At 45.4% G+C, this 18145-nt stretch overlaps 1 protein-coding gene across 3 annotated transcripts in view; it reads left to right on the plus strand.

The window, feature by feature from the left end:
• Nucleotides 1-18145, plus strand: part of ASTN2 (astrotactin 2) — a 653023-nt gene that overhangs the window by 629275 nt on the left and 5603 nt on the right. For 2 of the 3 annotated variants that reach the window (XM_053373809.1, XM_053373810.1), the window contains exons 21-22: nt 15227-15327; nt 17698-17881. In XM_053373809.1, the coding sequence (XP_053229784.1) occupies nt 15227-15327; nt 17698-17881 (285 nt within the window). The remainder of the gene's footprint in view (nt 1-15226; nt 15328-17697; nt 17882-18145) is intronic. The other variant, XM_053373811.1, reaches the window with a different exon arrangement.

The raw sequence follows: 18145 nt of genomic DNA on the forward strand, positions 1-18145 counted from the left end.
TATGTGTTTTTGCAGACATTATAAGTCTTTAGGTCAATCAGCTATTTATCCAGCATTTAGTGCAGTGCCCTGTCACTTTCATGACTGTAAACAAAAAAACAAAAAACCAGTTTTTTTAAAAAAGTAGATTTGTTGTGACAAAACTCTTTTTTATACTTTTAATTGTGCAAACTTGCATTTCCGGCATGTGATAGAATCCCTCCTGCAAAATAACTCAAGGTCTGCTCAAATGACCAGGAAGCCCTCTAGTATTCTTGTTCAGGAGGACCTAATGGCCAGCCTGTGTGGGCTCACTCCATATCCTGAAGGAAACTAAATTACTGAGACAGATGCAGAAATGTGCAGTTTGGTGATTCACCATATGGGGCAGCTGTACACAAACCCAAAGTCTCCCAGTTTGAGCTCCGGCAACTCTTAACTATCTTCTTAAATTTATTTATCTAATGTATGAATTGTTTCCTATGAAACATCTTGAAAGGATTAAGTGTGAATATATATTTGTGATGTACCTCTAGGGGCTGTATCCCTCTAACTCACTACCACTGCCCCCACATGAATCCCCTAGAGCTTCCCCTTCCCACACCATGCAGCTACTAAGCTCCCTTTGCACCTTCCCAGCCCCATTTCTGAAGCCATTTTTTTCTTCTATTCTTCAGCACCATTTTACACACCTGTTTTCAACTTTACCTCAATTTATTTATTTATTTTTATTGCACGCACAGTCTACTAAGAATGGCTGTGTTTTGGTTTTCATGTTTTGGAAAGTGCGAACTGAATCTAATTTCTCCACCGTGCCTAGCAGGGTACACACAAAGAAACTGTTATACACCTGTCACTAGAGCAAAGTTGGAGAAGCTTGAAACAATTCTCTTCTCTTCCCCCTTCCCTTTCTGGGTGGTGCCCTTTGCTAACAAGTCATTGACAAAGACCAGGAGCAACAGATACTTGCCACCAGTCCCCCTGGTGTATAGGCATGGATCTGCCACCCTCCCTTTGAACCCAAGGCTCATAAGGGTTTCATTCAAACATTGATTCCAGCACCTCCCACTGGGGTTAATACCATAGACAACCTTTTTCAGATGCCAATATCTCTTCTTCTTGTGAAATGTTTTGCACCAGCAGAACACTGTTGTGCAAGAAAATGTATAAGCAGGTTCCTAGTGGTGCAAATGATAGTGTGATCTGTTGCACAACAGGTTTCCACTAGTGTAGCTGTTGCATTGTATTCCTTGTGAAACATTTAAAGAGCCCTTGTCCTCGTGGACAGAGAATGCTGCATACAGTCCTAGTTATACTTGTTCACAAATTATTCCTTTTTAAAAACAAGAATTAACTAAATCCATGAACAATTAAAACAGAAGTTTAAAAACCAGACTATTTTGAAACCAAGCTCATCTTCCTTTTCATAATTGTGGTCTGATTTTGATGACTACAGTGAAGAATGTGGCTTTGTTTTCTGTATAATCTTGGGGGTTGGAGCTTGCCTTCACTATTAAAACACAGAATTCATCTTAGTTTGTCATGTGTAGAGAAAATACTGGGTAGATAAATTGCCATCTTATGTCCCCGTAAAAGTTACAGTATAGAGGAAGGAGGACCAACATCTCAACTGAGCGACTTGCACAAAGACAGATTATCAAGTACCAAGGCAAGCCCGGCAGACTGACCTTCCAGATCTGCTGATGCCAAAGCACAAAGCAAAACCACCTCCCAATTGAAAATGCTTTTCTGTATCTAAGAATCTTAAATTCCCCACCCCTAAATGACTAGTGTCACATGAATGAGAGGAACAGCAGTCTCAGTCACATTGGTTGGGATTATGTGCTTGCTTCCAGGCAGCCATTTACAGGTAAACACATTGCGGACTGTGGCAAGATGAGGATGGCTAAGGTGGTATTAAATAGAACCAAGCTTCAAATCCTCTAGCTCAACACCACCACTACCCTGCACAATCTCCGATGCTCAGTTGGCCCATTAATCCATCTGGCGAAACACCACTACTCAAGTTGGCCCTTCAGGACCTTGGGCAGATTTTTTCCCTATCAACAGCTATCTGAAGAACCTGGGAACTGAACATAGAAACTCCCCCTTGCATCAAAACAAGACCTACCACTGAGCTATAATCTACCTTATCCAATATTGCAGATGCTCTTCAAGGTCTCCGGAAAAGTCTTCCCTCTCTCACACAGATAAAACCACACACGCCTAAGATATTTTTATCCAAGGACGCTGGAAAATGAACCTAAGAACTTTTGTTCATGTACTCTACCGCTGAGCTATGGTCCCTCTAAAATTGCCCAGTCTTTAAAATATTTGGGTAGGCCACGCTTTTGTTGAGCTGCCTTTGTACACTGGAGCCCTCTTGCAGTCCTTTGGAGGGGAGCTGATGAATTTATTTTGGTGTACGTCTGGAATCTGAACCCCATAGAGATTCCCTAGCTTTGCACGGCATCAGCCCCCTGAAACTGCCATCTGTGACTTGTGTGTGTGAATCATTCATGTGCTCTGATATAGGATCCCTACCTTTCCTGACCACTGGAGTCAAGGTTATTTACCGGGTATTGTATCTGATCAGCCAGCAATGTGGTTCAGATTATATGGAGAGCTCTCACTAGGGCCAGGACAATGACAGTGATGAGGGAGCGTCTCCTCACACACACAGCCAAACTCTTCTCCCCCCCCCCCAAGTAGATTTTAATGCAAAGAAAAGGATGGGAGTGTTTACTGATAGCTAGGGAAAACTCCATCACTTGAGCAGAAATGAACGGGAGGGTAGTGTTAGGAAGGGCGATATACAGAACAGAAGATGCTATATGAAGCACAGGGGCTATATGCACAGAAACCCTTTGCCTGGGAGTTCATGTCCATAAGCTGTTGCAAAGCAGGAGGGAAGGGTGCAATAATGAGATGCATTTTAAGTCACCTATAGCACACATATCCCTGCTATCAGAAATGGTAAAATCTAGGGGAAAGCTTCTGATTTTAGCGGGGGCAGGGACAGAATTGACTGAAGTTGCCGTGTGTGTGTGTGTGTGTGTGTAGTCTCCTTCCTGAGTTTACAAGGGAAGTTTTGGGGTTCAGTTTAGAGGACAGACTCTCTCTCAGTGTACAATGGTTTGTTTTGTATTAGATAGTGATATCACTCAGCATGGATATGAAACTGCATAGTATGGTACCTCTCCCTAATCCACATGTATGAGAATAGGAGCATTCTCTCTGCTCACCTAGTTTGCCTTCCCTTTCCCAATGTTGCCAAGTGGCTGTAATGTTTAAATACAGCTGACATGCCTAAAATCCAAAGTGCGTAGACTCACAGATCATGTTGTTAGCTGCCAGGTTTTCTCCATATGAAAGATGAATGTAAACGTTAAGCCCCCTCCCCCTCACACACATCAACATCCAAGGATGTTGGTGGCCAGATGGGCACACCACATGTATGTACTGGATTGGAGAGATGATACAGTATACCATTCAATTTAGCCACTGATTTTTGAAGTTTTCAGAGCACATTGCATACAGTGTCCCATCTCAGAAGTCCTTAAAATGACTCTGCAAAGTCTCATCATCCACATAATATGGGTAGCAGACTGTGGGTGCCTCCAGGCCACAGAAGAATTCAAACAGAGATTGGAACTTTAGGTTTCTGCAAGGTAAGTAGACTGAAGTGCTGTGTTGCCCCAGCACAACAAATCCACTTAAAAAAAGAAGACTTTTTGAGGGGTTGGAATGTAACTGGGAAATACATTGGACAGTGGGGGTGAACAAATGATTAACAGAAAGATGAGCAAACACCCCACAAACAAATCAGGATGAATACAGGATCAATGCATTGTCATGTAACCTTCATGCAAACAATCAGAACGGATGCTGAAGGAAGATCAGACATAGTTTGACCACCACTTAAACTTTGTGCAAGCAAATCAGATTGCATGCTGAATAAACAGACCATATGGAAGAGCCCTGAAGCTCTTGGCCACCTCATCGAGTTTTGTGGTGGAAGTAAGACTTTAATCCATCTCAAAGCTCTGGTACCTAGCCACTACTATAAGCAGCTCCCTGATATTATGTAAAATCTCCATCAACAGATGTCTTTTTAATTGCATCTCCCTAAAAGACATCATATCCAGGGAGCCTCCCTTGACTTGCTGTATCCCACCCGTTACATAAAGGCAGGATTAAACCTCCCTAATATAGAAAGGCAGGCTCCAGGTGGGAATGTATGTTATTGTACCTGGCTAGGTGAATCATTGGTAGATCACATGCTTTGCTTGAAGTAGGTTTTTTAGAAAGGGTCAGATGGCAGGTGACAGGAAAGCCCTCTGCCTGAGACCCAGAGAACTACTGCCATTCAGAGTAGACAATATGGGCTAATTCAAGGATGGGGAACTTTGGGTTTCTAGAAGTTATAGGTCTCTCAACTCCCATCAACCCTGGCTAGAATGGCCAGTGACCAGGGATGATGGGAGTTGTAGTACAATGGGCCACAGATGTCCCTGGTCAAGTTGGACAAATATTCTGTAGCAGCAGTTCTCTACCATTGAAGGTCTGCTAGATTTGGCCATCTTTGTGATGCATCTTGCCTGATTATCATTCCATGATGTAAAAACGGGGGGGGGGGAGAGACATCTGTTCCACTTCAAAGAGGGGCACATATTTTTTTGCTCACCAGAAATGTGTAAACCCCATTGAGCCTGAAGCAGCAAGTGCCCTTTTCCAAATCTACGCTGAACTTCAAGCGCATCCTGACATGCACACAGTGATTATTGATTTGACCTTAATTCAGCTTCGAAGTTTGTTTGTTTGTTTTCCTCTCCCTGACGGCCCAGCTTCTCCTTTCTTAGCTCATAGCATTCATGTGGATTCCTTGCCAGCTATTACTAGCACAATGTGCTTTCCCCCATTGCAAAGAGACCCAGAGAAGGGGAGTTTACTGTTAAAGGGAAATGCTTTTCTAAGCCAACATAGTAGACTTGTCTACAACCAGTCACAATGACTGCCTCATCCTCTGTGGGCATTTCTCTTGAACAAACTCTGTTCCAAAGCCTGTTCCCCTTTCTAGAACCACTTATTGGCCACCCCTGCCCACCACTTCATTCCCCCACCCCCTGTCCGTTGTGTTTGTTTATTCCAAACTCTGCTGTACCCTATCCTAAAAACTCAGGGCAGGTCATGACATATTTGCTGTGTAAACATGGTAAAGCTTGAAAGGATTTAGTTGGATCACAAAATTAGATGAGATGTAATGGTTTGTCTAATGCAGTGTTCTTCAAACTTTAGGAAATGTTGTTTAATTATTTTTTTATTCTTCCCTTTCTTCTAAGCCAGTGGTCCCCGGTTTTTCAAAAGCCAAACCTCGGACCCCTACCTTTGAAAAAGTTGATAACTCTATGGTAGTTTCCTCTACAAAGCAATTTTTTTAACAAAATGTGGAATAGCTCATAATAAGCAAAGAATTTTAGATATACTTAAAAATAAAAAAAATAAAACCAGTCTAGGGCTGATTAATATCTGGTTTTCAACATGTGATGTATCAGCAGATAAATATTGCAATATTCTGATATATCACAATGTCTCAAATTGTAGATCAGGCATGAGGATGAGGGAAAGAAGCAGCTGTGGAGATAAAATCGGTGGGGGGAGGAGAGGAAGGGGAGTCACTCCACCACATGGTTTGAGGGGGAAGGGATGGGGATGGGGGACTATCAAGCTGCTATCAGCGGGGCAGCAAGCGGTGGCAGCCAGTGGAAATGCACATCCACTGTGGCTGCTTTCCTACTAACTGAGAAAAGCTGCTCACCTCAGTGCCAGGGGAAGGCAGTGCCACAATGACCTGAAGTGTGGGCGATCAGCTGCCCTGTTCTCTCTCAGTGTGAGGGAAGGCAGCTCAGATCAGCAGTGTTATCAGCTGACATCATTGTGCAATATCAGCATTGCCTTGAAATTGGTTGGCCTGCTCCCCCTTGCACAAAGAGTGATATTTTCCTGCGTACTGCCAGGCCAAAATTGTTATTTCAAAACAATTTTTGGCCAATATATTGAAAAATCACACTGCACTAAAACAGACCATAAATTTTGTGATATTACCATGCAAAAATGACAAAAAAATTAGTTGGGGGAAGCAAGGGATTGGGCCGTGGACCCCCTGTGTGTTTTCTGTGGAGGGGTCCCCAGACCTCTAATTGGGAACCACTGCTCTAAGCAGTTCAGGGGAGCCCCCTTCCCCATTATTGTTGGATCACAACAACCTTGTACCTTGGGCTGAGTTAAGATATAGTGAGTTGTTCAAGGTGTTGATGATTATGAATTCAAATCTATGTCTCCCTGATCTAAGTCCCACACTCTATCCACTACTCAAGGTATGAGGAACATGTGGCCTTCAAGATGCTGCTGGACTACCACTCCCCATCATCCCTGACCACTGGCCATGTTGCCTAGGGCTGATGAGAAGTGGAGTCCAACCATATCTGGAGGGACACTGGTTCTGCATCCCTGTGCTGCACCACACTAGCTCAAGTAAGCAACTAATGGAACACCTATGCATACTAAAGGATGTTGGGATATGTTCTAGAATGCATGCTCAGTTCACACTGGCCTCTGAGAACTAACACCGGAGTTGGATCACGTGTGCTTTTCTTGTCCAGTGAACAGGTGTTTTCAAACTTTGCATTGTTTCAAAACAACAACAATCATCATCTGTGAATGGAGATGTCTCCTGGCAAAATTGGGAAGTGATGCAACTCTCAACCCACTTTTAATTCTCAAAGGGTGCTCTGCACCACACCCAACACCGTTGCAGCTGTGCATTGCAGAAAAAAAATGTGCAGTAGTGGTGAGCAAGCTGCCTTTCAAGACAGCTGGTCCACCACTGCTAATCTTTTAATTGAGGAACCCCAATAAGTTTCTAAGAAGTGGCAAATTCTTGTGGTCTCTGTGCAGGTGTGCATATGGGGAAACCTGTATCTGGACAGACCATCTTCTGAACATTATAACACTCCCAGGGTCACATAAGCAAGGTCAGAGCCAAGAGGGGATGTGACACCCACTGACTCTTTCTGCTGCTCCTTTTCCAGGTTACATTTACATGTTTTGCTCTGCCATATTGGCATGTGGTTCCTGGGAGGAGAGGCGGCTCCAGGGGAGTGTGACTGGTATGGTCCCTCCAGGCACAGAGCTTCTGGAGTGCCAGAGCAGGTTCCACCACTATTATTCCAATGGAAGGTGAGAGGGAGGAGCACTGGATTTTGGCGTCACACAGGGGGCCACTGAAATCTGAGATGCCAAGGTCCAACACTTCTGGGAAGTTGCACAAAAATGAATGTAGTCTCCTGGATGAAAACAAAGTTCATTGTCCTTGATCTAGAGAAATGTTCTGCTGCACTTTTTGGATATAGCTGTGTTGTTGTAGCCTGATAGGATTCCAAGGAACCACACTTTGATCTAATTCAACCTCCTGTCCTAAAGCATGCTTGCATTGATATCTGAGGACTTATGTGCATGCTTACACATTCTGGGGTATTGAATGACTCACTCGCGTGTTCAAGGCACACATCAATTGTTGTAGTCAGTTGACATAAGATATCCCAATCGGAAAATTTAAAAAGCAGGATCTCTTTTAATTTCTCTTTCTTCAAAATTGATGATCACCAAATGATTACCCAAAGCAATCAGTCAGGGGTAGGGGGTCTGGAATGTCCCCAGATTCATTGCTTTTATAGACAAGTGTTTGCTATCCCAGGCTAACAATCCAGAGATAATTACCCATTGACTCTGTAAGCAGACTGCGAAGCAGCCCACACAGAGCCTGTCCAACTTTTTCTGTAAAATGTCCAAGAAAAGAGATTCCACAACCCCCTAAGGTAACTTGCTATGAGTAACTTTTAAGAGCTAGAATATGTATAGTGCTGTATTCCCCCCTCCCCCAAATGCATAACCTATGTCTGTTTTCCACTTCTAAAAAGTAGGTTTTCTTCTGCTTTTTCAGGACCAAGCAAGATGTTAGATGCATCTTGTTTGGCCTTTCAGTCAGTCTTGCACTCTGAAAAGTCCTGGTGATTTTATGCACAAGCTCCCTCACATTAACATTGCTTTTTAGCACTAAGGAACCCCTGAAGAAAATTAATTCTTCAATGCAATTCACTGCCTATTTATTTGTTCCCTTAAACTAAGAGTGGAAACATTTTCTCAGTCCAAAAGCCACATTCCTTTCTGGGTATACTTCTGAGAGCCACATGCCAGGTGGGGGGCAGAATATAAATGTTGCCTTTGTACAGTAGGCTAGTTTACAAACACAGACACTCACTTCTCTGTCCTCCATCCAGGAAAGCAAAAGGCATCACCAGAGTTCAAGGGCATACTCTTGCCATGCAAAAACACTCCAGGTGCAAAATAGATTGCACATATAAGAGAAGTTGTCTATTGCCCAAGCACAGTTTGCAGCTGTTCTTTCCCCAAGCTGCAGCAGTACCACCATTTTTTCACCAAACAGGCTTGTTTCCAAGGCGATCCCAGTTGACAAGGGATGTTGGCGGCAGCCTGGTGATTTGAGATTGATATACAGCCAATCACATTTTGACTGCACATCAGTGGACTCAGCCAGTGGCGAAGCTGCATGCTCCGGTGCTGGGGGTGGAGAGCAGGCAGGGGCATGACTGGCACGCATCCCAGGGCATGGCATGCTGCCCGTGGGGGCGTGCATCCCAGGGGTGTGGCACGCCGCCCTTGGGGGCGTGGTACTGCCTGCAGGGTCGTGCGCCTGACACAGTGGGGGGTGCGCAGCACATGTCTGGGAGAGCGGCCGTGATGGTACCCCACTCTTGATGGTGCTGTGGGCAGTGTGCTCCCCCCACTCTTCCCTTCCTCCACCAGTGGACTCAGGTACATTAGTAAAGAAAAAGAACTTTATGTGTGTTATAACACTGTGACACCAGATGGTGCTGTGGAGTCCTATTTTTCATCAACTGTATTTCCATTTATAAAGCTTACAACACATTTAACTGATTCCTCCCCCCCCCTTTTTTTTTTGATGTGTCTAGATCTAGCCAGTGTCATATAAGGGACAGGGAGCAATTTCTATCACTCTGAAGCAGCACTATAAAGCCCATCAGATTTAGGGGTTATCCACACTTCCACTTGTTCTGTGCCTAGGAAGCATGGTTCTGACCAGGTTTCCACTTTTCCCATGCTTTTTAGGCATGGGTCTGAGCGGTTTCCTGTTTGCCTTGCAACTTTCCTTTGGGGCAAACGTCAATCCACAGAACACCCAATTGACATTAGCTTTGATTCAGGAGTAAATATTAGGTTTTCCTGGGGGAAAGTGGTGGGACAAGTGGAAGTTTGGATGAGCCCTTAGTTTACGTAATCAGGCCATGATGCTGCACTATAAGGTGGGCCCATCTGGGGAGGGTCTTCAAAGGCAATGCTTCCTGTAGGGCCTCCGCTACTGCATCATCTCCTTGGTTACTTCAAGAGGAGGATATTGATTTTCTTTCTCCTTTGCTCATTGTGATGAACCTTCTCTCCTCGCACCACCTCCAGCTGTCAGATTGATGCCAATCCCTGGAGACCCTCTCACTTAAGGGGTCTTGAGCTTTTAAACAGCTTTCAGATGTGTCTTCAGGCACTTCCAGCACTAGAACTATAAAAAGCTGATAGGCTGTAACCTTTGACTAATGGATTCAGTGTTAACATTGAACTTTCATTCAGGGCACCTTTGGCCTGAGGGCTAGCTGAAGCAGCATTTGCAAAATGCTCATCAAATGCTTTGACTGAAAGAGATGGCGAATCCTAGAAGACATGGAACTGCTTCTGGCTTGTTCTAGCAGCCTCTGGAGTAGCAGTATAGAACATCTGAACGTGGTGATTCCTCCTTGATTGGAACACAGCAAATTGTGATGTTGAGGTTATATCACTAGGATATAGCTCTGTGCATCATTGTGGGGTCTTGCCAGTTCCAGATGCTATCAGCCTTGAAATAGCTCATAATTGTCATGTGGATAATTGCACCCCTGCAAATCTGAGCACTGTTATCTCCGCCATATATAATTTTGTCAAGTTACGGGCCTGCTGAGGGCATCAGAAAGCCATCTGCAAAGCCCTAAAGCCAATATCTGTAGCCGCCCATAGCTTCCTGTTGAGCATAGCAACTACAGGATATTGCCCCCAATTACTCTGGGGCAGAATCTGTGGCCTTCCAAATGTCTCTGGACTCACAATCCCTGACCATTGGTCATACTGACTGGGGTTAATGGGAACTGTAAGTCCAGGACAACAGATTCCCCAACCTTGCTTTGGCAATTTCTTCTCAGGTTCTAGCAGTGCTTTTTTCCCTTTTTTAAAAAAATGTTTAGGGGGTACTCTCATTTTCCTACTCATATTGAAAGGCTGCCCCTCAGTGAGGCCAAACTTACATTCACAAAATGTTTAGGGGTATGCGTACCCCTGCAAAGCCCAGAAAAAAAGCACTGGGCAAGCTCTCTCTCCAACCTCTTTCCACTGCTGATTTGCTGTTTTTGTGGTGGTTATAGCCACAGGGATATCCTGTTCTCCCCTCATAGAATTTACCCCCATCCTCAACGACAAGCCACCACAACCGAATGAGTATGCAAAGTGGATCTGTTTATGAGCTTCCTTTTATTGTGGCATTGTCAATATGCTTCACCCATTGAAATTCCAAAATCCAAGAAAAAGGCTCCATTTATTTTATTGGCACAGTGAGAAGGTTTTATGTGTTGATTTACTGATCCCTGATTATGCTGAATCACAGAGTTGCCATCAAGCAGAGGAAATGCATTCTTGTGGCTTTAATTTATATTTGTATAAATATATACTTTAAATTGAGCAGTCTCTGAGTAGACATTTTTGCACAGATATCTGAGGAGCTTACAGTGGTGAGGCCACACTACACTGACATTCCGGAGGAAAGCTGCATTGCTTGGTTTTCCTGAGACATTGTGCAGTTCACACACATACAACCTTATTTTGTGAAGCTCTGAAGTAGCACTGAACCCAAATGGTGCCCAAATGTTGTAGTCTCTTTGGCAGGTGGAGAATTGGGGGGGGGGGAGATTTCTTAGATTTTTTGTGGGTGTGAAATTTCCCATCGATTTCAGGGGCAGCTTGCTGTTGGTAGGATTCTTCCTTCTCTCCCCCCCCCACTAGCTCTATAGGCCTGGGGTGGGGGATCCCAGGTCCAGGACCTAGCTGATGTGAGTGCTCTGGTCCTTGGGACTGGTAGGGCAGAAGACAAGCAGCACAAACAGTAGGTGGAGCCAGAACCACTCATTTTGATTTTGCACCCATTCTCCTTCTCCCTGTGGAGTTCTATGAGTGGGAGAACACAAAGAGGATGGAGCCCGAAGCTAACAGACACCCCCCCACACACACACACTGGTTGTAAGTAGGAAGACAGGCAGGGAAGGGCTAGCTGAGGACAGACTGAGATTGGCAGGGCAGTGCCCCACTCACCCTAATGGATCACCTTCTACGGATTACACCTCGGATGGTAAGAGGACCAGAGCAATGAGTCTATGCTGCTGATCTCACTGTTATGGAAGGTTCACGGCAGCAGGAGATAGTCAGTGCATTCATAATAGCATATCCCTTCACAACATGCCACCTTGGTTCTTTTGCATGGACAGCCCCTGTCCATCAACATGTTATTCTTGTTCACTGACCTCTTCAGGTTGGCACCACCTGGCAACTTGTGCCAAACAGCAAATTAGAGCCAGGACAGGCTGGCTTCAAGCTTACTGGGTCTATCTTGCATCTCTCTCCCCTCCCCCCCAAACATGAGGTCCACCATTGCAGTTGGACCAAAAAAGAGTGGCAAAGGGCAGAGCTGGGGAGGAGGGAATGGTGCCTCTATGGGGTGGGTCTAATTATCTACATATATATGTAAGACAAATATATGTTGCTACAGATCAGGGATGCTGACACATCTTGGAAACCAGGCCAGTGGTGAAGTGCCTGTTTTCACAGCCAAGGATCTGAGCCCCAATACTTTGCCTGTTTTTGCCTTTGTGATCTGAAGGCTGAGCTGGATTCTGCAAAATAGTTGTCTCCCCACCCCAAAAAAACCCAGGCAGCTGTTATCGCTAAGACAAGGGTTCTTGCTGAAACACAAACACACACCAGCCTGCCTTTGTTCCTGGGCTGTGCCTTTCATTTTGTTCTGTGCGCAATAAACTCTGGCATGGTCCAATCCCTTCAGATGTGGGGCCCCATATAGCAGTACGTATGCTGCTGGGAACACTCTGCTCTTAATATTTGGGCTCATCCAGCTGCACAGACCCTGTGAGGGAACGAGATGTCATAGAAGGGGAGACCTAGTCATCCACCGCAAGCAGCTTTTACATGAAGATCAAGACTTTTCATATTTTTCCCCCAAAAGGGGAAATAAGGTAGCAGAAGACCAGGCAGTTCCCAGAGAAAAAGAGAAGGGTGTGGGTGGAGTGGGGAGGGGAGGGGAGGGGTGGGTGGGTCGGACAGAATCTGGTCCTTCTAAGAGCACTTGTCTCTGCTTCACAGCCTCTGCTAAGGAAAATTTTTCAAGGAATATGCATACAAAGTCAGTTTTCACCCACACTTCTCTCCAGTTTTCTTTCAGGTTCTGCCCACAGATGTATAGAAACTGGGTGTGTTAGTTGTGCTGGTACATTAAGGCAGCTATAGGGGCCTGAAAAAGAGCAGAGGAGGCCCCATTGTTGCTGAGGAGCATCTGTGCTGGAGTCCAGTGCTTTCCTCAGGACCTGGCATCCTTGGGTAGCCTCCAGGGTCCCAGCACCTTCACAGGATCTCACTGCTTAGGGCCAACAGGAAGCTGCCTTTTACAAAGTCAGTCCTTTGTTCCATCTAGCTCAGTATTGTCGACACTGTCTGGAAGTGAGTTTGCAGATGGGTCTCTCCCAGCCCTACCTAGAGATGCTGGTGATTGAGCCTAAGACCTTCTGCAAGTAAATATCTCAAATCTAGCCATCCTTTACATTTTCCACAATGCTCCTCACCCACCATAGCTGACTCCACAAACTGCAAATGAAGATGCAAAGCTAGGGGTGTTTTTTCCCAACTGTACCCTTTAAACGGAAGCTGCCAAGGACTGGGATCTGCTACTTTCTGCATGCTGTGGGTCAAAGGAAGCCCTCCTTCTTTGTTTAGCCCTCCAAACTCTCTGCAGCCCACACCCTTCACTGGCTCTGCTTTGCACCCTCTGTGAATGCTTTTTCCTGGAATGTTTTCCCAAACTCTGATGATGCCTATTGCTTGCCTAAATGGAGGACAGAGAGGGGTGTGTGAGTGTATGTAGAAACCAGCCCACTGCACAAAGGTAAAGATAAGTTTAATTGCTGTGCCCACTTTTGCTTCTGGCTCTACCCACCCCAGCACATGGCCCCTGGAAGGGAATGCAGCATTCTACTCCACCCCTGGTGTAGTCAGTTCCCACTGTGGGTGCCTGGAAGGGAATAAGCTGCAAAGGTTGTGTCCCTGCTGAGATGCTCAGAATGGAGTGTTGCTTTTGTCACAAGTAAAGGAACTTTGAGGGGTCAACTTGCCGTTAAGTAACCATCCAAATCCCACGTGGCTGCATCTGCTTTCAGAAAGAGCAGCTCCTGTTCCTCTTCAAAGGCACAACTGTCTGCCTTCCATCAGCAGGTGCCCTGACACTGGGCAGCTTGGACAATCTGCACTTTGTCAAAGCCAGCCCAGGATCCTTGCTTTGTTTGTTTGCTTGCTTGCTTGCTTGTTTTGCACCACTTAGCTAAGAATGGAGAAAGGGGGGAAGTGATTGCAGATAAGAAAGGAGGAGAGGGAGAGGGAGAAACCGAAAGCTTATTCAGAGATTTACTTGGACTGCTTCTGATGAGGAGATCTTGGGTTCCTACAGTGTAAACCTCTCCAGATGCCACGTGGAGCCATGTGTTAGGCTTCTTTTTCCAGTAGGGCACAATGGTGTGCTTAGAACCACATGCACCTTGAAGAAGGATGTGTGTGCTCTCCTGCAGTACTTCAAACACTCTGAATTTGGGAGCGTGTCTTCGGCATTATTTATTTATTTATTTATTATTTCCATATATGAATCACTTCCTATGAACCACCCTAAAACAATTAAACATGAAAACAGCTTCAGATATAAGAACAATTTGAAATACAATGCAGATATAGACTGGAATTAAAACAGAACAAAAACCCTGCAAGAAAAAGATCTTCAATATGCACCAAAAATCAATACAGATGACACTTGTTGATGTTTAATGGGAGGGAGTGCCACCACACCAAAGGCTGGTGGATCAACCTTCATGCATTAACCCAAAAGTAATTTTTTACATGTCAGGTGTGGGGGGGAAAGCACCCCTACAACACTATTTCCTTTGTGTCTTTAGTGTACATTGGAAACACTGCGTTTGGTGGCAGTGTACTACCACAAGACTTACAGGGCAATTCAGAACTGGTGGGGTGTGGCCATTGCCACACTTGTTGATGTAGGCTGTGATGGAAGGCAGGGGGATGGTCCGGTTGCTCTGCCAGGTGCTGCAGTTGGGCCACAATTGAACCCTGTGCTATCAAACATTTGCAGTGGGTTTGACTGTGTACCCTGAGGCAGCTCAGTCCATTCCTGCCCCTGGACCAGGGATTGGGTGGGGGTGGAAGTCCATAGATCCCACCTGCGGACTTTTTGTTAGCCTAAATATTCAGTGGGCAGAACTGACCTCCCTACTGGCAGAATGAAGCTAGCTTTACTCTGTAGGTTGAGGGACACCTTCACCACATCCAATCACAGACCAACATGAAGGGTTGTTGGCTTGCAGCCTAAGCCATCTCTGTGAGTCTCCCTTGAGCCTTCCTGTAGTCTAGGGGTGAACACCCCATGACCCTTGGCCTGATTTCAGCATATTTTCGCCACCTGAGTACTGGTGAGCCATCCATACCACTGGCAAGAGTGATATGTGTCCCCATCTGAGCAGTCTACCAGGAAGAGAAAGGGGTGGGGTGGTAGGAAGAGTGAGATGAAAAGTGATTAGCTCTGCCCACTTAATTGGTGGGGCCTCAGGCAGAGAGAGATTAATCCCAAGGGAATGTGGTCCTTGGCAGGAGAAAGGTTATCTGTTCCTGCTTCAGTCTGACAACATCTTGCACCAGAATGTATGGAGGTTACCATAATTTCAGCCATTCCAGCATATAATGTTAACTTTACTTTTCATGGTTGAGGCCTTATAGTTTTCTTCTCTTCCAGGTTCACCCTCTATGCTGTGGACACCCGAGGAAGACACTCCGAGCTGAGCACAGTCACTCTGAGAACGGCTTGCCCATTGGTGGATGACAGCAAGGCAGAGGGTAAAAGCTCTTGACTTCAGAGCTGAGTTATGGTCATAATTGATCATAATCACACCTTCATAATTGCCCCTCCCCCCGCACACACACACAAGTTCTAAGCAACCTAACACACTGCTCAGATATTTCCAGGGCAAGGTCTAGAGGTGTATGATCCACCATCCGTTATGAAGCTGCACAGGGTTGATTTTGGTCAAAGGTGAGGTGAAAGACCACCTGTGAAGCCTCTTCATGCTGCTCTGAGTCCAGTCAGGGGTGGGTGGGTGTGGTGGGGTAGGGGAGGGCGAGGTGGGATATTGCCCTCACAATAATGTTGACATTTTCTCAATACATTTGTACCTATATGTAGGCTTCCCATGAAGTTCTAACTGGCCACTGTGAAGATAGTGTGATGGATTAGATGGGCCTTTGGCCTGATCCAGTAGTGTTTTCTTCATGTTCTTATATTCAGTATGTGCACAGCAGTTTAAGAATGATATTAACAAGCTGTAATGTATACAGAGGAGGGCAGCTAAGATGATCAAGGGTTTGGAAACCGAGTCTTACGAGGAACAGTTTAGCCTTGTTTCATGTTTAGCTTTGAAAAGAGGAGACTGGGGAGATAAGATAGCCATGTTCAAATATCTGAAGGCTTCCAGTTAGAAGAAAAGAGTTTCTGGCTATAATAAGAAAAGAGATTCTGACTATAAATAACTTTCTGATAGTAAGAACTATTTGGCAGCATAACTGGCTCCTTCAGAAGGTGGTGGACTCTTCTTCCTTGGAGAGCCTTTTAAGCAGAGGCTGAGTGATCATTTGTCAGGGATTCTTTAGCTGTGATTTGGCATTACAGGGATTTGGACTAGAAAACCCATGGGGTCCCTTCGAACTCTACAATTCTATTATTCAGTTAATCTGGTAGATCCTTCCTCTGGAATTCTTGCTTGAGTGGACATTACCTTGTCTTTTCCCAACCCAGAGCTGCAGTCTTTGATCCCCCAATAGTAGAACAGTAGATTAGACCCCCCAACTAATCTGCAGTAGCAACTTTGGCCAGATTAGTGTCCCTTCTTTTCGCACGTGTTGTATCCAACATCTGCTGACCTACTGGTTTGGCACAAGGCATATGCAGCTCATTAACATTGAAACTTGTGAGGGGGTTACCTGAGAACTGCATCCAACACTACATTTCCCCATTTGAATTATATGTATGTGTTTGTGTGTGCATGTACATGTACATGTGTAGGGGTGCTGGCAGCATGGACAGGCCAGATGAAAACACAAGGCCAATATACCCTGGACACCTGCTTTATAATCCTCACACCTCCTCCTTGCACTTCAAAGAGGTGTGTCTTGTCCCTCTATGTGCTTGAAAACGCAAGTGAGGAACTAATATTAGACGGAGCCTTCAGATGCCTGTTGTAAATCAGAAACTTGCTTTGTTAGGATGGATGTGCACACACATAATGTCTTAACTACTGCTGAGCCAAAATGCCTCTCCCTTCCCTAGACCTTCTTCCCCATATTCCCAGGGTGCAAAATGGTAGCGGTGGGGATTTTGATGACTGAGGGTGGGTGTTGAAAACAGTGACAAAGTGCTTGCCCAACTTTTCAGTGGTGTTACACGTGCTGCCTACTAGTATGGTGGGCACCATTTCTCTAGTGCTTCCTTCCTACCTACCTAGAATGCACCAAAGCAAGAGCAGAAAGCAGCTCCCTATGTTTCTAAGAGATGACCTGGTCTCCACTGCTGGATTCCCATTCTGCCATGGCCATAGCTTAGTGGTAGGTAGGGTTGCTGCTCCATATACAGGAGGTCCCTGGGTACATTACTAGGTAGGGCTGGGAAAGACTTCTGTCTGAAACTCTGGATCTGTGTAGATCAAAGGTGGATAACCTCTGACCTTCTGGCCAGTGCTTTTTTCTGGGGGGTACTCAAGTACTAGCAACTTTTTAGTTAAAAGTGTGGCATCTAATATCAAAAATTCATGGTAAGTACCAGCACCCTTTCTTCTTTTTTAAAAAAGCAAAAGCACTGCTTCCAGCACTGTTGGAGTTCGGCTCCCATAATCCATTACTATTGGTCATGCTGGGGCCACAAGCTCTTTATCCCACTGGCAACTGATGTAGACAATCCTAAACTAGATAGATCAGTGATTTGACTAGGTTTGAGGGAACTTCCTTTATAGAGGAAGGTGGTGGAGGAGGTGAATATTGGACATAATTTCATGAAAACTTTTCCAGCTACAACCCATTCACCCTCTAAGCCTCCAGGTCCAAGCCAAAAATGTATCTAAAAGTAATTTTTGTTCCATTCCATTTGGGCCAAGATCTGCTTCCTTTGTGCTTAGATGATGATTGCCCCTTCCCACCCCTCTCCTACTTCCTTTCCAGAGGTAGCAGACAAGATCTACAACTTGTACAATGGCTACACCAGTGGGAAAGAGCAGCAGACAGCCTACAACACTCTGATGGAGGTCTCCACTTCCATGCTTTTCCGCATCCAGCATCACTATAACTCCCACTACGAGAAATTTGGGGACTTTGTCTGGCGCAGTGAGGATGAGCTTGGACCCAGGTAGTTATATCCAGCAAGCTTACATTTGTGACCCCTTCCTGAAATCTGGGAGCACAGTGTCGAACCAGCCCTGTACTGCCAAATTTTTTATGTTGCCTTAAAAGTTTTGGTTGCCCAGGGAGATGCTTTGGCCTGCAGCCTTGGTGGAGAGTCACACATGTCTGGCATCCACAGAATGTGCGTGCCCCTCCATTCTGGCCTCAAACACCTCCTGACACTGTCCAAAAAAGCACTTGCCTCCTGCTTAGGAAAAATCCAATTTTC

The sequence above is a fragment of the Podarcis raffonei genome, chromosome Z (assembly GCF_027172205.1).
Source record: "Podarcis raffonei isolate rPodRaf1 chromosome Z, rPodRaf1.pri, whole genome shotgun sequence".
Lineage (NCBI taxonomy): Eukaryota > Metazoa > Chordata > Lepidosauria > Squamata > Lacertidae > Podarcis > Podarcis raffonei.